Source organism: Scyliorhinus torazame, chromosome 1 (genome assembly GCF_047496885.1).
Source record: "Scyliorhinus torazame isolate Kashiwa2021f chromosome 1, sScyTor2.1, whole genome shotgun sequence".
In the NCBI taxonomy this organism is placed as follows: Eukaryota; Metazoa; Chordata; class Chondrichthyes; order Carcharhiniformes; family Scyliorhinidae; genus Scyliorhinus; species Scyliorhinus torazame.
The window spans coordinates 315273499-315295990 of record NC_092707.1 but is presented as its reverse complement, the minus strand read 5'-3'; the positions used below and the strand labels follow the sequence as shown (position 1 = coordinate 315295990).

Genomic DNA, 22492 nt, shown 5'->3' with positions numbered 1-22492 from the left:
GGCCGAATCGCCTCCTTCTGCACTTTTGGGATTTTATGGTTCTATGAATCTTCACAGGAGCATTATAACGCAAAGAGCCACATGTGGTGATAGCAGGTCAGCTGATCAAAAACTTGGTCAAAGAGGTAGGTTTTAAAGAATATCTTAAAGTAGGCAAGAGAGGTAGAGGTTAGGGAGGGAATTCCTTTGGGTGTAGACCATAAGACATAGGAGCAGAATTAGGCCGTTCGACCCATCAGGTCTGCTCCGCCATTCAATCATGGCTGATGTGTTTCTCATCCCGATTCTCCTGCCTTCTTCTCATAACCCTTGATCCTCTTATTAATCAACAACCCATCTATCTCTGTCTTAAATTTTAATTTATATGTAAAAAGCCAGGAAAAGGACAGTGGGGGGAATCTATGTGTTGAGCCAGAGGAAATGGGCGAGGTACTAAATTAGTACTTTGCATCAGTGTTCACCAAAGAAAGGGACTTTGTGGAAGATGATTCTTGGGTAGGGTGTGTACACTGTCTGGATAATGTTAACATCGAAAGGAAGGAGGTATTGGGTGTTTTAAAAGATATTAAGGTAGATAAGTCTCCCGGGCCGGATGGGACTTACCCCCCAGATGGGACTTACCCCAGAATACTGAGGGAAGCAAGGGAGTAAGTTGCTGGGGCTTTGACTGACATCTTTGTATCCTCATTGGCGACAGGTGAGATCCCAGAGGACAGGAGAATAGCTAAGGTGGTACTGCTGTTTAAGAAAGGTAGCAGGGATAATCCTGGAAATTATAGGCCGGTGAACCTCCCGTCGGTAGTAGGTAAATTATTGGAGAGAATTCTCAGGGACAGGATTTATACCCATTTGGAAATAAATGGACTCATTAGCGATAGACAGCATGGTTTTGTGAAGGGGAGGTCGTGCCTCACTAAATCGATTGAGTTTTTGAGGAGGTGACAAAGACGATTGCTGAGGGGAGGAAGGTGGATGTTGTTTACATGGACTTCAGTAAAGCCTTTGACAAGGTGCCTCATGGGAGACTGGTACAAAAGATGAAGTCACACGGGATCAGAGGTGAGGCGGTAAGATGGATACAGAACTGGCTCAGTCACAGAAGGCAAAGGGTAGCAGTAGATGGGTGTTTTTCTGAATGGAAGGTTGTGACTAGTGGTGTTCCACAGGGATCTGTGCTGGGGCCTCTGTTGTTTGTAGTGTACATAAACGATTTGGGGGGAAATGTAGTTGATCTGATTAGTAAGTTCGCGGATGACACCAAGGTTGGTGGAGTGGCAGATAGTATTGAGGATTGTCAAAATATACAGCAGGACATAGATAGGTTGGAGACTTGGGCAGAGAAATGGCAAACGGAGTTTAATCCGGACAAATGTGAGGTAATGCATTTTGGTAGGTCTAACATGGAGGGAAAATATACCATAAATGGCAAAACTCTCAGGAATATAGAAAGTCAGAGATGTGGGTGTGCAGGTCCACAGATCTTTGGAGGTGGCAACACAAGTGGACAAGGTAGTCAAGAAAGCATACGGAATTGGACGGGGCATCGAGCATAAAAATTGGCAAATCATGCTACAGTTGTATAGAACTTTGGTAAGGCCACACCTGGAATATTGCGCACAATTCTGGTCGCCACACTACCAGAAGGATGTGGAGGCTTTGGAGAGGGTGCAGAGGAGGTTTACCAGGATGTTGCCTGGTCTGGAGGGTGTTAGCCATGTGGAGAGGCTGAATAGACTTGGCTTGTTTTCATTAGAAAGACTGAGGTTGAGGGGTGACCTGATAGAGGTCTACAAGATTATAAGGGGCATGAATAGAGTGGATGGGCAGGCACTCTTTCCCGGGTGGAGGGGTCAATCACCAAGGGGCACAGGTTTAAGATCCATGGGGCAACATTTAGAGGAGATGTGCGAGGCAGGTTTTTTACGGAGAGGGTGATGAGTGCCTGGAATGCGATGCCAGGATATTGTGGAAGCAGATACATTAACAGCATTCAAAAGGCATCTTGACAAACACATGGATCGGATGAGTATGGAGGAATACAGCACAAGGAAGTGCTGAGGGTTTTGGCAAAGGTGGGCATTGTGACCGGTACAGGCTTGGAGGGCCGAAGGGCCTGTTCCTGTGCAGTATTGTTCTTTTTAAATACACTCAGTCACTTGGACTCCACAGCCGTCTGCGGCAATGAGTTCCACAGATTCACCACCCTCTGGCTGAAGAAATTCCTCCTCATCTCTGTTTTATTAAAGGACGTGTCTTCAGTCTGAGGCTGTGCCCTCAGGTTCTAGTTTCTCCTACTAGTGGAAACATCCTCTCCATGTTCACTCTATCTAGGCCTTTTAGTATTCTGTAAGTCTCAATGAGATCCCCCCCTCATCCTTCTAAACTCCATCGAGTACAGACCCAGCGTCCTCAACCGCTCCTCATATGGCAAGTCCTTCATTCCGGGGATCATTCTTGATTGTGAACCTCCTCTGGACCCAAGGCCAGTCCATCCTTCCTGAGATACGAGGCCCACAATATTCCAAATTGGGTCTGACCAGAGCCTTATAGAGCCTCAGATATACATCCCTGTTCTTGTATTCTAGACCTCTCTACACGAATGCTAACATTGCATTTGCCTTCCTAACTGCCAACTGAACCTGCATGTTAACCTTAAGAGAATCCTAATTAGGACTCTTAAGTCCCTTTGTTCCCTGATTTGCAAAGCCTTTCCCACTTAGAAAATAGTCTATGCCTCTATTCTTCCTACAAAGTGCAAAACCTCACACTTTTCCACATTGTATTCTATCTGCCACTTTTTTGCCCACTCTCCTTGCCTGTCCAGGTTCTTCTGCAGCCTTCCTGCTTCCTCAATACTACCTACCCCTCTACAGATCTTTGTATTATCTGCAAACCGAGAAACAATGCCCTCAGTTCCTTCTTCAGATCATTAATGTATATCGTGAATAGCTGTGGTCCCAGCTATTCAGATGGATACCAGTGGGGACGCTCAAGAGGCCAAAATTAGATGAGAGTTGTGGGGCTGAAGGAGTTTATAGAAATATTGAAGGGTAAGGCCATGGAGGGATTTGTAAACCATAATGAGTATTTTAAAATCAAGGCGATGGTTGACCAGGAGCCAATGTAAGTCAACCAGCACATTGGTGATAGGTGAACAGGACTAAGTGTGAGTTAAGACACGGGCAGCAAATGTTTGGATAACTTCCAGTATAGGGAAGGTAGCATGTGAGAAACCAACCAGGAGTGGATTGGAATAGTTAAGTCTAATGGTTGAAAAGACAGGAATGAGGTTCCAGCCATGGATGAACTGAGATGGGGCGAAGTCAGGTGATGTTCCGGAGGTGGAAATAATGTGGTCTTATTGATGGAGGGAATATGAGATTGGAAGCTCACCTCGGGGTCAAGTATCACACCAAGAGAGCGAACAGGCTGGTTTAGTCTTAGGAAAGGGATAGAGTCTAGGGATTGGAATTTGGAGTAGGGGAGCACTATGGTATTTGATGGAATATGTCTCACGTTTCATGGCCATCTGCTGTATCCTCCACAACTTGGCAATTCTGAGTCTGCGATCCTCAGTCCAAGACCTTCAACGACCACCTGAAGAGGTGAAGGCAGGGAGGGAAACATCATTGCTCTGATTGGACTGTCCAAAAACTTCTCATCGGACTCTGATTCAAAGAACAAAGAAAATTACAGCACAGGAACAGGCCCTTTGGCCTTCCCAGCCTGTGCCGATCCAGATCCTTTATCTAAACCTGTCTTCTATTTTCCAAGGATCTACTTCCCTCTGTTCCCCGCCCGTTCATATATCTGTCTAGATGCATCTTAAATGATGCTATCGTGCCCGCCTCTACCACCTCTGCCGGCAAAGTGTTCCAGGCACCCACCACCCTCTGCGTAAAAGACTTTCCACGCACATCTCCCTTAAACTTTCCCCCTCTCACCTTGAAATCGTGACCCCTTATAATTGACACTCCCACTCTTAGAAAAGGCTTGTTGCTATCCACCCTGTCCATACCTCTCATAATTTTGTAGACCTCAATCAGGTCCCCCAATAACCTCCGTCTTTCCAACGAAAACAATCCGAATCTACTCAAACTTTCTTCATAGCTAGCACCCTCCATACCAGGCAACAACCTGGTGAACCTCCTCTGCACCCTCTCTAAAGCATCCACATCCTTCTGGTAATGTGGCGACCAGAACTGCACACAGTATTTCAAATATGGCCTAACCAAAGTCCTATACAACTGTAACATGATCTGCCGACTCTTGTACTCAATACCCCGTCTGCTGAAGGCAAGCATGCTGTATGCCTTCTTGACCACGCTATCGACCTGCGTTCAGGGTACAATGGACCTGAACTCCCAGATCTCTCTGTACATCAATTTTCCCCGGGACTCTTCCATTGACCGTATAGACCGCTCTTGAATTAGATCTTCCAAAAGGCATCACCTCGCATTTGCCTGGATTGAACTCCATCTGCCATTTCTCTGGCCAACTTTCCAATCTATCTATATTTTGCTGTATTTTCTGACAGTCCTCCTCGCTATCTGCAACTCCACCAATCTTAGTATCATCTGCAAACTTGCTAATCAGACCACCTATACCTTCGTCCAGATCATTTATGTATATCACAAACAACAGTGGTCCGAGCACGGATCCCTGTGGAACACCACTAGTCACCTTTCTCCATTTTGAGACTCCCTTCCACCACTATTCTCTGTCTCCTGTTGCCCAGCCAGTTCTTTATCCATCTAGCTAGTACACCCTGAACCCCATACGACTTCACTTTTTCCATCAACCTGCCATGGGAAGCTTTATCAAACGCCTTACTGAAGTCCATGTATATGACATCTACAGCCCTTCACTCATCAATTAACTTTGTCACTTCCTCAAAGAATTCTATTAGGTTTGTAAGACATGACCTTCCCTGCACAAAACCATGCTGCCTATCACTGATAAGTCTATTTTCTTCCAAATGTGAAAAGATCCTAACCCTCCGTATCTTCTCCAACAGTTTGCCTACCACTGACGTCAAGCTCACAGGTCTATAATTCCCTGGATTATCCCTGCTACCCTTCTTAAACAAAGGGACAACATTAGCAATTCTCCAGTCCTCCGGGACCTCACCCGTGCTCAAGTATGCTGCAAAGATATCTGTTTCGGCCCCAGCTATTTCGTCCCTCGCTTCCCTCAGTAACCTGGGATAGATCCCATCCGGACCTGGGGACTTGTCCACCTTAATGCCTTTTAGAATACTCAAAACTTCCCCCTTACTTATGCCGACTTGACCTAGACTATTTAAACATCCATCCCTAGCCTCAACATCCGTCATGTCCCTCTCCTTGATGAATACCGATGCAAAGTACTCATTAAGAATCTCACCCATTTCCTCTGACTCCACACGTAAATTCACTCTTTTTTCTTTGAGTGGACCAATCCTTTCTCTAATTACCCTCTTGCTCCTTATATACGAATAAAAGACTTTGGGATTTTCCTTAATCCTGTTAGCCAAAGATATTTCATGACCCCTTTTAGCTCTCTTTATTGCACTTTTGAGATTTGTCCTACTTTCCCGATATTCCTCCAAAGCTTCATCAGTTTTAAGTCGCCTAGATCTTATGTATGCTTCCTTTTTCATCTTAGCTAGTCTCACAGTTCAACCCGTCATCCATGGTTCCCTAATCTTACCATTTCTATCCCTCATTTTCACAGGGAATGTCTGTCCTGCACTCTTAATCAACCTTTCCTTAAAAGACTCCCACATTTCAAATGTGGATTTACTCTTAAACAGCTGCTCCCAATCCACATTCCCTAACTCCTGCCGAATTTTGTTATACTTGGCCTTTCCCCAATTTAGCACTCTTCCTTTAGGACCACTCTCTTTGTTTATGAGAATTCTAAAACTTACGGAATTGTGATCGCTATTCCCAAAGTAATCACCTACTGAAACCTCAACCACCTGGCTGGGATCATTCCCCAATACGAGGTCCAGTATGGCCCCTTCCTGAGTTGGACTATTTACATACTGCTCTAAAAAACTCTCCTGGATGCTCCTTAGAAATTCTGCTCCATCTACGCCTCCAACACTACATAAGTCCCATTCAATGTTGGCGAAGTTAAAATCTCCCATCACGACCACCCTATTTCTCCTACATTTTTCTATAATCTGTCTACATATTTGTACCTCTACTTCAGCTCGCATTTGGGAGGCCTGTAGTAAATTCCCAACACTGTTACTGCACCCTTCCTATTTCTTAGCTGTACCCATATTGCCTCAGTGCTCGAATCCTCCATCGTGCCCTCCTTAATCACAGCTGTGATATCATCTCTGACCAGTAATGCAACTCCACCCCTTTTACCTCCCTCTCTATCCCTCCTGAAGCATCTATACTCTGGGATATTTAGTTGCCAGTCTTGCCCTTCCCTCAACCAAGTCTCAGTAATACCAATAACATCGTATTCCCAGGTACTAATCCGAGCCCCAAGTTCATTTGCCTTACCTGCTACATTTCTCTCATTGAAACAAATACACCTCAGACCACCTGTCCCTTTGCGTTCATCATCTCTTCCCTGTCTACTCTTCCCCTTAGTCACATTGAGTTTATTATCTAGTACCTTACTAGCTGTCATGATATTCAAACATACATCATAACACATACATAATGATAGACAGACCAATGGACCAATTAGCACACATAACACAACAGCCAATCACAGACAAGAGCAGACACAGTATAAAACAAGAAACACAACACTTCCTGGGCAGTTATAGATGGTCCTTTACATAGAACATACAGTGCAGAAGGAGGCCATTCGGCCCATCAAGTCTGCACCGACCCACATTAATCCCTCACTTCCACCCTATCCTCGCAACCCAATAACCCCTCCCAACCCTTATGGACACTACGGGCAATTTAGCATGGCCAATCCACCTAACCTGCATGTCATCTGGAGATGGCACAGGACCAGGACCTCATAGCAAGACACTCACACGGTCACAATGTGCTGAGTACCAAGTCTGATGTATAAGTAATTTAATGGAATAAAACTGCGTTGTACCAATCGCAACCGTGTTGGTTCGTCTGTACCTCAGAGCACCCAACACTTCATGATACCTGGAGTGAATCGATACCTACCGGCAAATCTGCCATCCTGAGCCATGGACACCCTCAGCAAACCGCAGCCGTTGCAAGTCGCTGGGAACCTGGGCACAAATTGGAAGCTCTTCAAGCAGTGCTTCGAACTCTTCATGCAAGCCAATGAAAAACAGGGCGCCTCGGACGAAACAAAGATTGCCATGCTCCTCACTACCGCAGGTCAGCACGCCATCGATGTATACAACTCCTTGGTGTTCGCGGAAGACGAGAACAAAGCTAAGTATGACACGGTCCTCCTCAAGCTCGACAAGCACTTCAACGTTGAGGTCAATGAAAGCTTTGAGAGGTATGTCTTTCAGCAGCGCCTGCAAGGTAAGGATGAGCTCTTTCAGTCCTTCCTGACGCACCTCCGCATACTCGCACAGTCCTGCGGTTACGACACCACCTCAGAGTCCATGATCCGGGACCAGATCATTTTTGGCGTTGCCTCCAGTGGCCTACGCCAGCAGCTTCTAAAAATAAAAGGCCTGACCTTAGCATTTGCAGTTGAAGCCTGTGTCCTGCATGAGAATGCGACTAGCCGCTATGCCCAATTTCAGGTGACCGAATTGGCACGGAGGGGGTCCCACGCGATCGAATCGGCAAGCCAGGCCACCCACGAGGCCGAACGCGTCCAGGCAATCGAGTTTCTCCCGGCCCGCGGCCCGGACGAGGGCGGCCATTTTGTGCGCTTTTTAAGGCCTCCCGCGTTTGTGCGCACCAAAACCTACGGCAACACTGAGGGACGTGCTGCGCAGCGCGCCCGACGCAAGACCGAACTGCGCATGCGCAGTGGCATCATGACGTGCGGCAACTGTGGAGCTGCACATTTAAAAGGGCAATGTCCTGCAAAAACCCGACAATGCCTACGCTGTGGCAAGATGGGCCACTACGCTGCCTACTGTCGAGCGGCTCAACCTGTTGATCTTCCACATCTCCGACAACCTCGCAGGAACGTGCGGACCATTCAGCCTCCACATCACAACATCCAAACCGACGACACAGATGACCAAGACGCCTTCCGGGTTGCGGTCATTGATGGGAACCGGGTCAACACCATCAATCCGGGCGATGAATAGAGTGCCACCCTAACGGTCAACCCAAATTCGTCACCCACCTACTAGACTGGACTTATGAGACTGTTTACACGTCAAACTTTTGCAACCACTGTTTTATAACATGTCACTGTTTTATCGTTACAGGCTTCGTTTGATCGTTCCAAATTTCCACGTTGTTCTTCTTTTGTTATGGTACAACCTCGTTAGCATGTCACTCCTGACATCGCCCCTTGTATATAGTTAAGCCCCATGTACATAATGTAAATATTACGCACACACACACACCTTTAGCTGCACTCAGGACACATTTATATTTATAACCACGTAGGCACATAATCTTGTAAAAAAGGGGGATGTCATGATATTCAAACATACATCATAACACATACATAATGATAGACAGACCAACGGACCAATTAGCACACATAACACGACAGCCAAGAGCAGACACCGTATAAAACAAGAAACACAACACTTCCTGGGCAGTCCATCTGGAGACGGCACAGGGCCAGGACCTCATAGCAAGACACTCACACAGTCACAACGTGCTGAGTACCAAGTCTGATATATAAATAGTTTAATGGAATAAAACTGCGTTGTACCAATCGCAACCGTGTTGGTACGTCTGTACCTCCGAGCACCCAACACTTCACTAGCTTTAGTTGCTGCCTCTTTACTGACCTCTAACTTCCTAATCGGGTTCCCATCCCGCTGCCACATTAGTTTAAAACCTCCCCAACAGTGTTAGCAAAAGCACCCCCTAGGACATTGGTTCCAGTCCTACCCAGGTGTAGACCATCCGATTTGTAATGGTCCCACCGCCCCCTGAACCGGTTCCAATGTCCCAAAAATCTGAACCCCTCCCTCCTGCACCATCTCTCAAGCCACGTATTCATTCTGACTATTCTTGAATTTCTACTCTGACTGTCTCGTGGCACTGGTAACAATTCTGAGATTACTACCTTTGAGGTCCTACTTTTAAAACCTATCTCCTAACTCCCTAAATTCTGATTGTAGGACCTCATCCCGTTTTTTACCTATATCGTTGGTGCCTATATGCACCACGACAACTGGCTCTTCACCCTCCCCCTTCAGTATTCCCAGGTACTTGGAGGGAGATGACAGCAGGGGACACCTGCACTGCCTTCCTGCTCTTTCTCTGCCTTTTGGTCACCCATTCCTGTCTCCCTCACCAATCCTAATCTGCGGTGTGACCAACTCACTGAACGTGCTATCCACGACCTCCTCAGCATTCCTCTGAAAATATCCCCAGATCAACATTGCTTCACATTTCTGCACCTTTCCATTCCTCTATTATTAACCATTACAGCATAGTCTTGGCCAAAATCCTGAAATAAAAGACACCATAAACCAACCATTCCATTCAAACTTTATTCAATAACTAGTCCCTTCGTGCCTGTCTTTCATTTACCTTTGCCTGGCCCAGTGTTACAACGTAGCGCTCCCCCAGTGCTTGCAGCATGACTGATTGAAGGCTGATGACTTTCAATAAAGGAGACAGGAGATAACCTTGTATCACCTCAGCATGGACAGCTGCACTGGCTGACAGGAAGCAGCAAGGGCAATGGTGGAGTGGCAATGGTGTGAGAGTGAATGCTGTTACCCTGAGGGAGGTTCATGCATAATTGAACCAGTGCCACCCATCAGCACCTCCTCCAAGCTACTTTCTTCTGAATCAACTATTGTTGTGAGATCCTGCCAGCCCCTTTGAGCACTGGTATCCACAGCCACAACGGCAGCAGTCTCTAAGTATGTTTGGCACCAAGCACCTGAGCTTCGAATGCAGTACTCAGACTTTGGGTGTGCAGCAAGAAAAGCTGAGATATTGGCCATCAGACTCTGCAATACAGCTGGGTCCGCAATTGCTATCCTGGAATTGACCACCACAGGCACACTGGAAAGGATGGACTTTGAGCTCCAGATGAAGTTGGAGCTACCATTTAACAATGACAAGATGCTCTTCTAGCAGGGCTGTTAATGCAGCAAGGACCACAGTGCATATGCCCGTCAATCTTTTCCTCTGCATCAACCCATCAAAGTCCTCTACTATGTCTGCTGCAGAGAACTCGCCTTCCAGGGAACTGGCACACAATGTCCTTTTCCCTGGCATTGCTGCATCCTACCTGTGTACAGTAACAACCATGTGAATGTGCTACCCTCTAAGTTAAGCACAGAGTCAATACCTGGGCTGATCAAGTATCAGTGCTGTTTCTTCTGACGTATGCTCTCCCTTTATAGTTATACCCCTGGCTGGCCAGGTGACAGGTCTTGGATCTCTGAAAGCAGAACTTCTCAAAGGGAGGGTTAGAGTGAGAGAAGGGGGTATGAATGAATGGCATGATGTGCATGGTAACACCATCTGCAGCATGCACTTCATAGCAGAATGTGGGACGAAGACCAGAAAATACCATCATCCTGAATGCGTCCGGTGACGTCGGTTGCCGGGTCATCAGTTAGGACTGCACAATTAGTAAACATAAAATGCAGTGTCTTATTAATTGCATTTTTAGTTCAGACTTCGTCATTGGGCGCGATTCAGTGGACTTGATACTAAGCCCGGTTTTGGGTGCGTTTGGTGTGGTGTTTCTCAGCTGCTTCAGCCTCGGAGTTCTCCCTGCCGAGGCCGCACTTTAGTTGGTTTCCTGGGCAGGAACGCCTTCTTGCAGATCGGGGTGCCGTTTTGACCGGCAGCCTGATATCTTCACCCCCCCCCTTCCTTTTCAGGCCTCCCCTTTGCTTTCTGGACGTCCTTCACCAATCCCCCACCCCAACATCTATTGGCCCCGAGAACAACTGCTCTAATGGGCATGGCTCCCACCAGGCCTGACCCCTGGCAGTACCAACCTGATACCTGAGCAACTTGGCGCTGCCATCCTGGCACCCTAGCAGTGGCAGTACAAGGGTGCCTGGGTGGCACTTCCAGGGTGCCAGGCTGGCAGTGACAAGATACCTGGGTGCCAGGGGGAGTGCTAGGGTACTACCCTGCTTTGTCCCCGACCACCCGGGTGTCTCTAATGGCCTGTAAGACCCCTCGAGGTGCCGTCACAATTGATCCACATTTGTGGAAACCAGTACTAAAAGGCAACCTATCGAGATCTCGCAGGCACAGCTGTTGACTTCCAGGCGCTGGGTAAATGCGGCATCCGGATATCATTACTTGAATCACGCCCAGCGAGGACATGATCCAGATCATGGCGAGCGGAGCAAGTCGTGTGACTCGTGATCAGTGCCCAGCGTGGAGCCCGATTTGGAGCTCTTGCGGGATTCACCCGTTGCGCCAGACTCCGCGCCGATTGCTACGTTGTGGCTGAATCACGCCATCGTAAATTAGTCACTTTTTAGCAGGAAGGAGAAATTCATTTACTGTTTTGCGAATGTATAATTTTCTGTGTTGAGCACTTGATCTTAAGTATTATTATAACTCTTTAAGCTTTGTTTTATAAATTAATCTCAATCATGGTATTAAAATTGACAGGCTAAGAAATGCTAAATCACATTAATTGGATTATGATGAACAATTACCCGCACCCAATGGAACTAATGTTAGTAACACGATTGTGGAATGCAGCCCAACACTAAATGTGCTGCAAGTGGCTACACACTCAGCAGGGAACCAAGGTCCGTATAGGCTAACACCAATTAAAACCAGCCTGCATTTCCTAAAACCAGCTTGCATCCCTTGAAGGGGAGCTGCATTTTCATTGGGGCAGGTGCTGAAGGTTAAAAGGCTGAGGGGAAGAAAATTGACTCTGTAACATCTGTATTTTAGGTATCATGTAGAATTTAAACTCTCAAAAATTATGCCTGAGATGCACCCGCACATTTCCTGCAGAGGTGAGCAGCGAGGCTGAATGGGACCATTTGCAATCTTTGTGTGATATTTGTCCTCAAGACGAGCTTTCAACCATATATTCGTGTCATCATTAAGAACATCCATTTCCATTTATGTAATATCATCCAACTCCTCCTTTACTTCAACTCATTTGCTGCTAAAACCCTCATCGATGCCTTTTTTGCAGGAACGGCACAGTAGCACTGTTGCTTCACAACGCCAGGGTCCCAGGTTCGATTCCCAGCTTGGGGCACTGTCTGTGCGGAGTCTGCACGTTCTCCCTGTGTCTGTGTGGGTTTCCTCTGGGTGCTCCGCTTTCCTCCCACAAGTCCTAAAAGATATGCTGTTTGGTGAATTAGACATTCTGAATTCTCCCTCAATGTACCCGAACAGGCGCCGGAGTGTAGCGACTAGGGGGTTTTCACAGTAACTTCATTGCAGTGTTAATGTAAGCCTACTAGATCTGACTATTGCAAGGTTAAACTCCTAACCTCCCTTTTCTATATGCCATAAACGTGAGGATTCCAAATCTCTGATGCCTGTGCCCTTATTCACACCCAGTCCTGTCAACCCATCGCCCCGTTCTTGCTGACCTGTATTGGTTCATGACTAAGTAACACCTTGATTTTAAAATTTTCATCCTTTTGTCAAATCCCTCCAAGGTTTTCCTATCTCTGTAGCCTCCTCCAGTCCCACAACCCTTTGAGATATGTGTGCTCTGGCTTCTTGACCATCCCCAATTTGAACTGCACCACTATTCGTGGCTGTGCCTCTGCAGCCACGGTTCTAAGCCCTGAATTTCCTTCCCTAAACTTCTCCACTTCTTTAATTCTCTTTCCACTTTTAAGTGCTCCTAAAACCTACCACTCTGACCAAGCTTTTGGTCAACTGTCAATTTTTACTTCATAACACTCCTGCGAAATACCTTGGGACACTTAGTTACATTAACTACACTATATGAATAAGAGCTGTTGCTTTAGAATTTTCCTAAAAATAGTTTAATTATGCCCCTGGCTCCCAAAATATACTTGCCTTTCAAACTAGGATTTCTTTTAAAACATGATTGCAGCAATCAAACACACTCTAACATAGGCTTTTAGCCCTTACCGCACCAAATACCTATAATACATCTGAAATTCCTACGTTCATCACACTTGTAATGCATTGCTTCAGCACCTCAAGTGGCCGTGGCCCAGCGATGCCTCCTTCCCATGATTTTTTTTATTTTTAAAAAATAATTTTCATTAAAGGTTTTCATAAAATATCAATTACAAAATGAGACAGAAAAAAGCACCCAACAGGGTTAAGTACAAAACACAATCTAAAAAAGCAACCCCCAAACCCCTCCCCCCCCCCCCCCCCCCCCCCCCCCCCTCTGTACCTAAATAATAAATTAACATTAACACCCCGACTTAACACAACAGGTGTATACACCCCCTCAGACCCTCCGGTGTACATAACATAAACAAAAATAAAGTAAACCCCCCCCCCCGAGCTGCTGCTGCCATTGACCAATGTCTATCGTTCTGCCAGCAAGTCTAAGAACGGTTGCCACCGCCTAAAGCACCCTTGTACCAACCCTCTGAAGGCGAATTTCACCCTCTCCAATTTAATGAACCCTGCCATATCGCTGATCCAGGATTCCACGCTTGGGGGCCTTGCATCTTTCCATTGAAGGAGAATCCTTTGCCGGGCTACCAGGGACGCAAAGGCCAGAATTCCGGCCTCTTTCGCCTCCTGCACTCCCGGCTCCTCTGCCACCCCAAATATTGCGAGCGCCCAGCCCGGCCTGACCCTGGATCCTACCACCCTCGACACCGTCCTCGCTATGCCCTTCCAAAATTCCTCCAGCGCTGGGCATGCCCAGAACATATGGGTGTGATTTGCTGGGCTCCCTGAGCACCTAACACACCTGTCCTCACCCCCAAAGAACCGGCTCATCCTTGTCCCGGTCATGTGTGCCCTGTGCAGCACCTTAAACTGTATGAGGCTGAGCCTCGCGCGCGAAGAGGAAGAGTTCACCCTCCCTAGGGCATCTGCCCACGTCCCCTCTTCGATCTCCTCTCCCAACTCCTCCTCCCACTTCCCTTTCAACTCCACCACCGAGGCCTCCTGCATCACCTGGTACGTTTCCGAGATCTTCCCCCCCCCCCCCCCCCCCCAAGAGCACCCTGTCCTGTACTGTGTGTGGCAGTAGCCGTGGGAATTCCACCACCTGCCGTCTGGCAAACACCCTTACCTGTAAGCACCTGAAGGTGTTCCCCAGGGGTAGCCCGTACTTCTCTTCCAGCTCACCCAAGCTCGCGAACTTCCCGTCCACAAACAGGTCCCCCAACTTTCGTATCCCTGCCCTGTGCCACCCCGAAAACCCTCCACCTGTTCTTCCTGGGGCGAACCGGTGGTTCCCCCGTAATGGGGTCCACGCCGAGGCCCCAACTTCCCCCCTATACCGCCTTCACTGCCCCCAAATTTTGAGGGCCGCCACCACCACCGGGCTTGTGGTATACCTCCTTGGGGGGAGCGGCAGCGGTGCCGTTGCCAGCGCCCCCAGACTCGTGCCCACACAGGACGCCGTCTCCAGCCTCTTCCACGCAGCCCCCTCCCCCTCCATCACCCACTTGCGCACCATCGTCGCATTGGCAGCCCAGTAGTACCCACAGAGGTTGGGCAGCGCCAGCCCCCCCCTATCTCTACTCCGCTCCAGGAACACCCTTCTCACCCTCGGAGTCCCTCGCGCCCACACAAACCCCATTATACTCCTGTTAACCCGCCTGAAAAAAGCCTTCGGGATAAATACGGGGAGGCACTGGAACAGGAACAAAAACCTTGGGAGCACCGTCATTTTGATTGACTGCACCCTACCCGCCAAGGACAGCGGCAACGCGTCCCACCTCTTGAACTCCTTCTCCATTTGCTCCACCAGCCTTGTAAAGTTAAGCCTATGCAGGGCCCCCCAGCTCCTGGCCACCTCGACCCCCAAATATCTGAAGCTCCTCTCTGCCCTTTTTAGTGCGAGCTCGCCAATCCCCTTCTCCTGGTCCCCTAGCTGAACTACAAACAGCTCGCTCTTCCCCATATTGAGCTTGTACCCCGAAAAGTCCCCGAATTCCCTAAGGATCCTCATTACCTCTGGCATTCCTCCCACCGGGTCCGCCAATACAGCAGCAGGTCGTCCGCATAAAGCGACACCCTATGCTCCTCCCCACCCCGCACCAACTCCCTCCAGTTCCTCGACTCTCTCAGTGCCATAGCCAGGGGTTCAATCGCCAGTGCGAAGAGCAGGGGGGACAGGGGACACAGGTGGAACCGAAAGTACTTGGACCTCCTCCTATTTGTGGCCACACTCGCCATCGGGACCTCATATAACAGCCTAACCCACCTGACAAACCCAAACCTCTTCAGCACCTCCCACAGGTACCCCCACTCTACCCTATCGAAGGCTTTCTCAGCGTCCATCGCCACCACTATCTCCGCCTCCCCCACCCTCGCTGGCATCATGATAATGTTCAAAAGCATCCGCCCATTCGTGTTCAACTGTCTCCCCTTCACAAACCCCGTCTGGTCTTCATGGATGATCTGTGGCACACAATCCTCAATCCTCGTGGCTAAGACCTTCGCCAGCACCTTGGCATCTACATTTAGCAAGGAAATCGGTCTGTAAGACCCACATTGCAGGGGATCCTTGTCCCGCTTCAGGATCAAGGAGATCAGTGCCCGGGACATCGTCGGGGGTAAAGCCCCCCCCCCCCCCCTCCCTTGCCCCATTAAAGGTCCTAACTAACAGCAGGCCCAACAGGTCCATATATTTTTTATAGAACTCGACCGGGAATCCTTCTGGCCCCGGTGCCTTCCCCGCCTGCATGCTTCCTATCCCTTTGATCAGCTCCTCCAGCCCAATCGGGGGCCCCAGTCTCGCCACCAGTCCCTCTTCCACCTTTGGAAACCTCAATTGGTCCAGGAAACGGCCCATCCCTCCCTCCTCCCGTGGGGGCTCGGATCGGTACAATTCCTCGTAGAAGTCCCTGAAGTCCCCATTGATGCCAACCCCACTCCGCACCACGCTCCCTCCCCTGTCCTTAACTCCCCCGATCTCCCTAGCTGCAACCCGCTTCCGAAGCTGATGCGCCAGCATCCGGCTTGCCTTTTCCCCATACTCGTAGACCACTCCCTGGGCCTTCCTCCACTGCACCTCCGCCTTCCTGGTGGTCACCAGGTCGAATTCGGCCTGGAGGCTACGCTTCTTCCTCAACAATCCTTCCTCAGGCTCTTCCGCATACCTCCTGTCTACCCTCACCATCTCCCCCACCAGCCTCACCCTCTCCCCCCCGCTCCCTCTGCTCCTTGTGGTCCCTAATGGAGATCAGCTCTCCCCTCATCACCGCCTTCAGTGCCTCCCATACGATCCCCACTCGGACCTCCCCGTTGTCGTTGGTCTCCAAGTACCTCTTTACACATCCTCGGACCCGCTCGCTCACCTCGTCCGCCAACAGCCCCACCTCCAAGCGCCACAGCGGGCGCTAGTCCCTCTCCTCCCCCATCTCCAAGTCCACCCAATGCGGGGCGTGGTCCGAAATGGCTATTGCCAAATACTCTGTATCCTCTACTCTCGCTATCAGCGCCCTACTCAAAATGAAAAAGTAGTTTCGAAAATAAGCCTTATGGACATGTGAGAAGAATGAAAATTCCCTAGCCCCCGGCCTTGCAAATCTCCAAGTGTCCATCCCTCCCATTTGGTTCATAAATCCCCTCAATACTCTAGCCGCCGCCGGCTTCCTACCCGTCCTAGACGTGGAGCGATCCAGTGCCGGATCCAACACCGTGCTAAAGTCTCCCCCCATTATCAGGCCCCCCACTTCCAAGTCTGGGATCCGACCCAACATACGCCGCATAAAACCCGCATCGTCCCAGTTCGGAGCATACACATTGACCAGTACCACCCTCTCTCCCTGCAACTTACCATTATGTACCTACCGCCATCATCTGCCACAATGCTCGACGCCTTGAATGACACCTTCTTTCCCACCAAGATCGCCACCCCTCGATTTTTGGCATCAAGCCCCGAGTGAAACACCTGACCTACCCACCCTTTCCTCAGTCTTACCTGGTCTGCCACCTTCAGGTGTGTCTCCTGGAGCATAACCACATCCGCCTTGAGCCCCTTCAGGTGCGTGAACACGCGGGCCCGCTTAACCAGCCCATTCAGTCCCCTTACATTCCAGGTTATCAGCCGGATTAGGGGGCTACCCTCCCCCGCCGACTAGCCATGACCCCTCCTCGGCCAGCCACGCGCCCGCACCCCACCCCCGGCCCGTTCCCCACAGCGGCATCACCCCCCCCCCCCCCCCCCCCCCCCCCCCCCCCGGGGCTAGGACCCATCCTAGCTGGTTTACTCCGCCCCATTGCACTTCCGCAAGTCAGCTGACTCCTGCTGACCCCGGCCACTCCCGCCTCCCCTTCGACTCCTCCCATTGTGTGGCACACCTTCCTCTCCCGCTCCCCATCCACAGGCTCTCCCCCTCCGTTCTGAGCGCGGGAAACAATCCTTGCTTCCCCGCCTCCCCCAGTCTTCGGCGCGGGAAAAAGCCCGCGCTCTCCACCTACCAGGCCCCGCCACCAACACAAACAGTGCCCAACCCGCCCCATCCACCCTCCCCAACCCAAAAGAGAAAAACATAGAGAAAAAGAAACCCAAAACAGTGCAAAGGCCCCCCCCCCCCCCCCCCCCCGAACAGAAAATAGGCATAACATATCCACCGCAGTCCCCAATCGCCCATCCCGACCCTCAGTCTGTGTCCAGCTTCTTGGCCTGAACAAAGGCCCACCCCTCCTCCGGAGACTCAAAATAATGGTGCCGGTCCTTGTAGCTAACCCACAGTCGCGCCGGCTGCAACATGCCAAACTTCACCCCCTTCCTGTGCAGCACCGCCTTCGCTCGATTGTACCCGGCCCTCCTCTTCGCCACCTCCGCACTCCAGTCCTGGTATATCCGAACCTCCGCGTTCTCCCACCTGCTGCTCCTCTCCTTCTTGGCCCACCTGAGCACACACTCCCGATCGACGAACCGATGGAACCGCCCGCGGAGGCTCGTTAGACTTGGGCCTCCTCGCCAACACTCTATGGGCCCCTTCCAACTCCAGGGGCCCCTGGAAGGACCCCGCTCCCATCAGCGAGTTCAACATGGTGACCACATATGCCCCCACGTCCAGCCCCTCCGGGAGGCCCAGAATCCGCAGATTCTTCTGCCTCGACCGATTTTCCATCTCCTCGAACCGCTCCTGCCATTTCTTGTGGAGCGCCTCGTGCGCCTCCACCTTTACTGCCAGGCCTAAGATCTCATCCTCATTGTCAGAGATCTTTTGTCGAGCCTCTCGGATCGCCATCCCCTGGGCCGTCTGTGTCTCCAGCAGCTTATCAATAGAAGCCTTCATCGGCTCTAGCAGGTCCGTTTTAATGTCTCTGAGGCAGCGCTGGATACCCTCCTGTTGCTCCTCCGCCCACTGCCTCCACGCTGCCTGGTCTCCGCCCGCCGCCATTTTGTCCTTCTTCCCTCCCTTCTTCGGGTCCACCACCACATTTTTTGTCGCCCTGCTCCTAGTTAAAGCCATATACTGATGGGGAGCTATTATTAACTCCTTCCCACACCGGGAAACATCGAAAAAGTGCCGTTGGGTGCCCTGAAAATAGCCTAAAAGTCCGTTTTTGCGGGAGCCGCCGAATGTGCGACTTAGCTTCTAATAGCCGCAACCGGAAGTCTCGCGAGGGAATCCTTTTGGCAGTGTTCGCTTCACCAATCTGCCCCAAAAAGTCTGTGGAAACTCCTGAAAAAGGTCTGATCGTCCGTTCCAGACGGGAGCTGCCGAATGCGCGACCTACTCTTCCATGGCCACCACCGGAAGCCTCGTCCCTGCTTCTTCAATGGCCTTGGTAGATCTTTTCACAGTTGTTCCCTCTGCTGCTGGAATTCACCTTTAATAAAGGCCCTCAAGTCAGCTTGCAGCCTTTAAGCTTGCCCTTCCCCTGCCTGCATGCTGGAAGAGGCTTTTGTCTCAGCCAAATCTTTTACTGTTTCTGCCGGGTCTGGTAACCAAGAGACATACCATTCCTGTGGGACACTGTCGGGGGAATGTTGCAGTCTTCTTCCCACACCGGGAAATGTCAAACAAATGCCGTTGGGGGCCCTGTAAAGAGCCCAAAGGTCCATTCCAAGCGGGAGCTGCCGAACATGCGACCTAGCTCTGCATAGCCGCACCCGGAACGCCTCCTTCCCATGATGACTGTCAATTCCACAGGAGTTAAAACATGCTGATGATTTGGTCCTTCAGTTCTTTGCTCCTGGATGTTGACTGGTGTCGCCGCCTTCCGCAAGAAAGAGGGAATTCTGTTAGTGAGAGCCTATCCAGGCTATTTAGATGATGTAGCTGCCATAGTTGAATAGCTGCTTGTGTGTGAGAGCTGTGGGTTGAGTGCAATGCTTATAACAGCACCGAGTGTTGAGATTGGGTGAAAACATGAATTGAAGGATTGGGTATTAATTGGTCGAGATTGTTAATAGGTAGATTTGGGGGTGCAATGGATGAGGCTAGTGGTGCAGTTGATGGAATATGCCATTTAAAGATGGACTCATTCATCTTGACAACTTGTGCAAAATAGATAAATTCCTTCCTGCGCTATATCCGTTGGTGCAACATTCCTGGTATTGACCTCTGCCACCACTTCTCCCCCAGCATCCTAAGCACCTGCCCCCCACAGATACAGAACATCTTCTTGCCTTCCTACTTCTTAAACCAAGACATCTGGTGCATTGTCTGAAAATCTTGGTGCACACCTTCTTTAATGTGCAGTCATTGCTCAAAGATCACAGATTTAGTTTTCAAATGACTCCCACCACCTCATGCAACCACAGTGCCTCAGCCCCTTCGGAGGCACAAGTTGCTTTCAAGTCCAGCCTCTTGAAATATCAGGCCTTCTGCTGATGCTTGCAGCCAATGAACAGAACGGCTAGCGCTGGCTGCATAAGAAACATGTAAAGTACCAGCCTGCAGAAATTCACTATGTTGTCTGAACAGAAATGGGTTAATTGCATTCCATGTGTCCTACACCTTTTTTGGGTTTTATCCAATTTCTCCCTTAGTGTCTAGCCACTAGCACTTTGCCCACACACGAACATTCTTGTGCAATATCGTGAGAAGCCACTGAATTACTTCAATATGCTCAACAGCAAAGTTTTACTCTGGGAGCTATCAATCTCTATTGGGAGAACATATTTTCTGTACCGACATTCACTTTACTTTTGCAAAATGTGGATATGTTGAGATTAATTATTCTGTTTATTATTTCCGTTCCAATTTATCTCTTTCATTTTTATGCAGATAGAGAAGATAGACTGGGCTACTTGGACATGTGTTTTAGGACCAACATGTGAAGGAATCTGGCCTACACACAGTGATATCACAGATGTTAATGCAGCCTGTCTAACCAAAGACAAAAAACTCATAGTCACAGGAGATGACTTTGGCTTTACGAAGCTCTTTTCATATCCAGTAAAGGTAATTTGATTCGAACAGGTAGTATTTTGTTTTCACATGAAAATGACACTATGTACCGTTTTTCAAATCACCTTTAATTAAATTCACCCATGATAAATGTATTAAATTGTACATTTTGCATGTGTACCATCAAACATGCTAACCTGATTAAATTTTGAAACTTTTGATACTTCATTGTTATAGGTATTTTACAAATGTATTCACTTGTCATGTCGTGCAGGTAATTAGTTTGGGCATTTGATGTGGCCTAAAAATTGGCATGGAATTACTGGGAAGTTGAACATACTGAAAAGCATAGGGATAAAGTTTGATCTTCACACTGTGGGCTGGAATTCAGAAGTGTCGCTCACCTGCCCTTTGTGCAAACTGTACTATTTTCATTCCAGAGAGTTCTGGTCAGAAAATCACAAGCCCACAGACCGTTGTTTTCCATCTAGTTAAATTATGGATAGAAAATCAATTCAAAGTCTTCAATTTCCAGGCCACTGTACCAGAGGCTGCCATTTTGTAACCAGGGTGCTAAACCCTGGTATTCAATCCTTCTATTTGATTCTTGCTATTTTCAAATGCTACATGAACTAAAGATATAGGGTGCAATTTAATGGCCATACTGCACTCGAAAAGCAGCTTGGCGCAGCATGACCGATAACAGTCGAGAGACCCCTCTCCCGGAATCTACACGGCTTGCAATGCCTCACGAGATCTGGCAGGGTGCCAGGTTGGCACTACCAAGGTGCTAAGCTAGCATTTTTTGTGTGGGTGCGATTGGGCAAGGGTGCCCTGCGCAGGTGTTGGGGAGGGTGGGGGGAGGGGGCTGGGGATCCTCCCATAGTGCATTGGGGTTTGGGGTCGCTACACTGAGGAGTTCCGGCAAGTGGAGCTCCTCAGTGTAGAAAACAGGGCTATGTGCGGTCTCAGCCTTGCGTTCCCCGTTGAGGCCTCTCATCAAATGCAAGACAAATTTTATAGTCTAGTGTTTCTCGACGTTGTGGGTGCCTGGAAACACGCGGCTAAACACACTCTCTATGGGACTTGGTTCCCATTTAATTAAATCGTACCCATAAATTTCCTATTTTAGTCAAGAAGTATAGGACAAAATATTCAAAATGTCCTCGAAACCGGATCCATGAACACTGGAATGGCAAAGTGGAGGTTTGTATGGAATCCACTCATCAAGCCTCAGTCTTACATGAAACAGAGTTTGGGCTTCAAAAAGATGGCATGGTTTCAGCATCAGCTTGTGCAAATGCCTACAAGAAGAAATCCAATGAAAAACTGTACCCCAAATCTGAACTTATCTTTTCTCCTTCAGACCTTCTGTTTATTTGCAGCATTTTGTGTTTTAATTTTGAGACTAACTTTTGTGTTTCTTAATATAGTCTCTATTGAAGGTATGAAGGCCAGTTAGAGATTAAAATGCGGAGGAATAGTTGATTTAAGAGAGAAGCTTGCAGGGAGGATAATTTAAGGCAGAAATTTACATTTTTTTAAAAACACAGGCATGGCTTCACATTTATTTTTCACTTGGAAACTTCTGTTAGAGAATTCCAATGTTTTTGAAGCAAGTTGAAAGGACGCCGTGTTCATAATCATTGGAAGATCCAGAATTAAAGAGACAGAAATGTTTTCACAATTAAGATGAAAATGAGCATTACTTAGGAAAGGGTCCTTTTTTAATTTGGCTTTGCTCTCAATATTCGACATGCAACTAACACCAGTACAATATTTCCATAGGTCGTTCTTTGACCCCTCTGAAACAAAGTGAATGAATTAGAATGTTTCAGAATTGAAAATTTAAAAATGTTACACTCTTATCAACTTTATGCACATATGTCTCCTGTCTTGCAACTCAGTCATCTTCAGGAAAGTACTGTTAGATCATATTTAGCCTAAACA

The 22492-nt window shown here is 48.8% G+C and overlaps 1 protein-coding gene across 2 annotated transcripts in view; it reads left to right on the top strand.

Annotated features, from left to right (window-relative positions):
* Positions 1–22492, top strand: part of LOC140424335 (echinoderm microtubule-associated protein-like 6) — a 755202-nt gene that overhangs the window by 505856 nt on the left and 226854 nt on the right. For both annotated transcript variants that reach the window (XM_072507857.1, XM_072507856.1), the window contains one exon: positions 20420–20596. In XM_072507857.1, coding sequence (XP_072363958.1) covers positions 20420–20596 — 177 coding nt within the window. The remainder of the gene's footprint in view (positions 1–20419; positions 20597–22492) is intronic.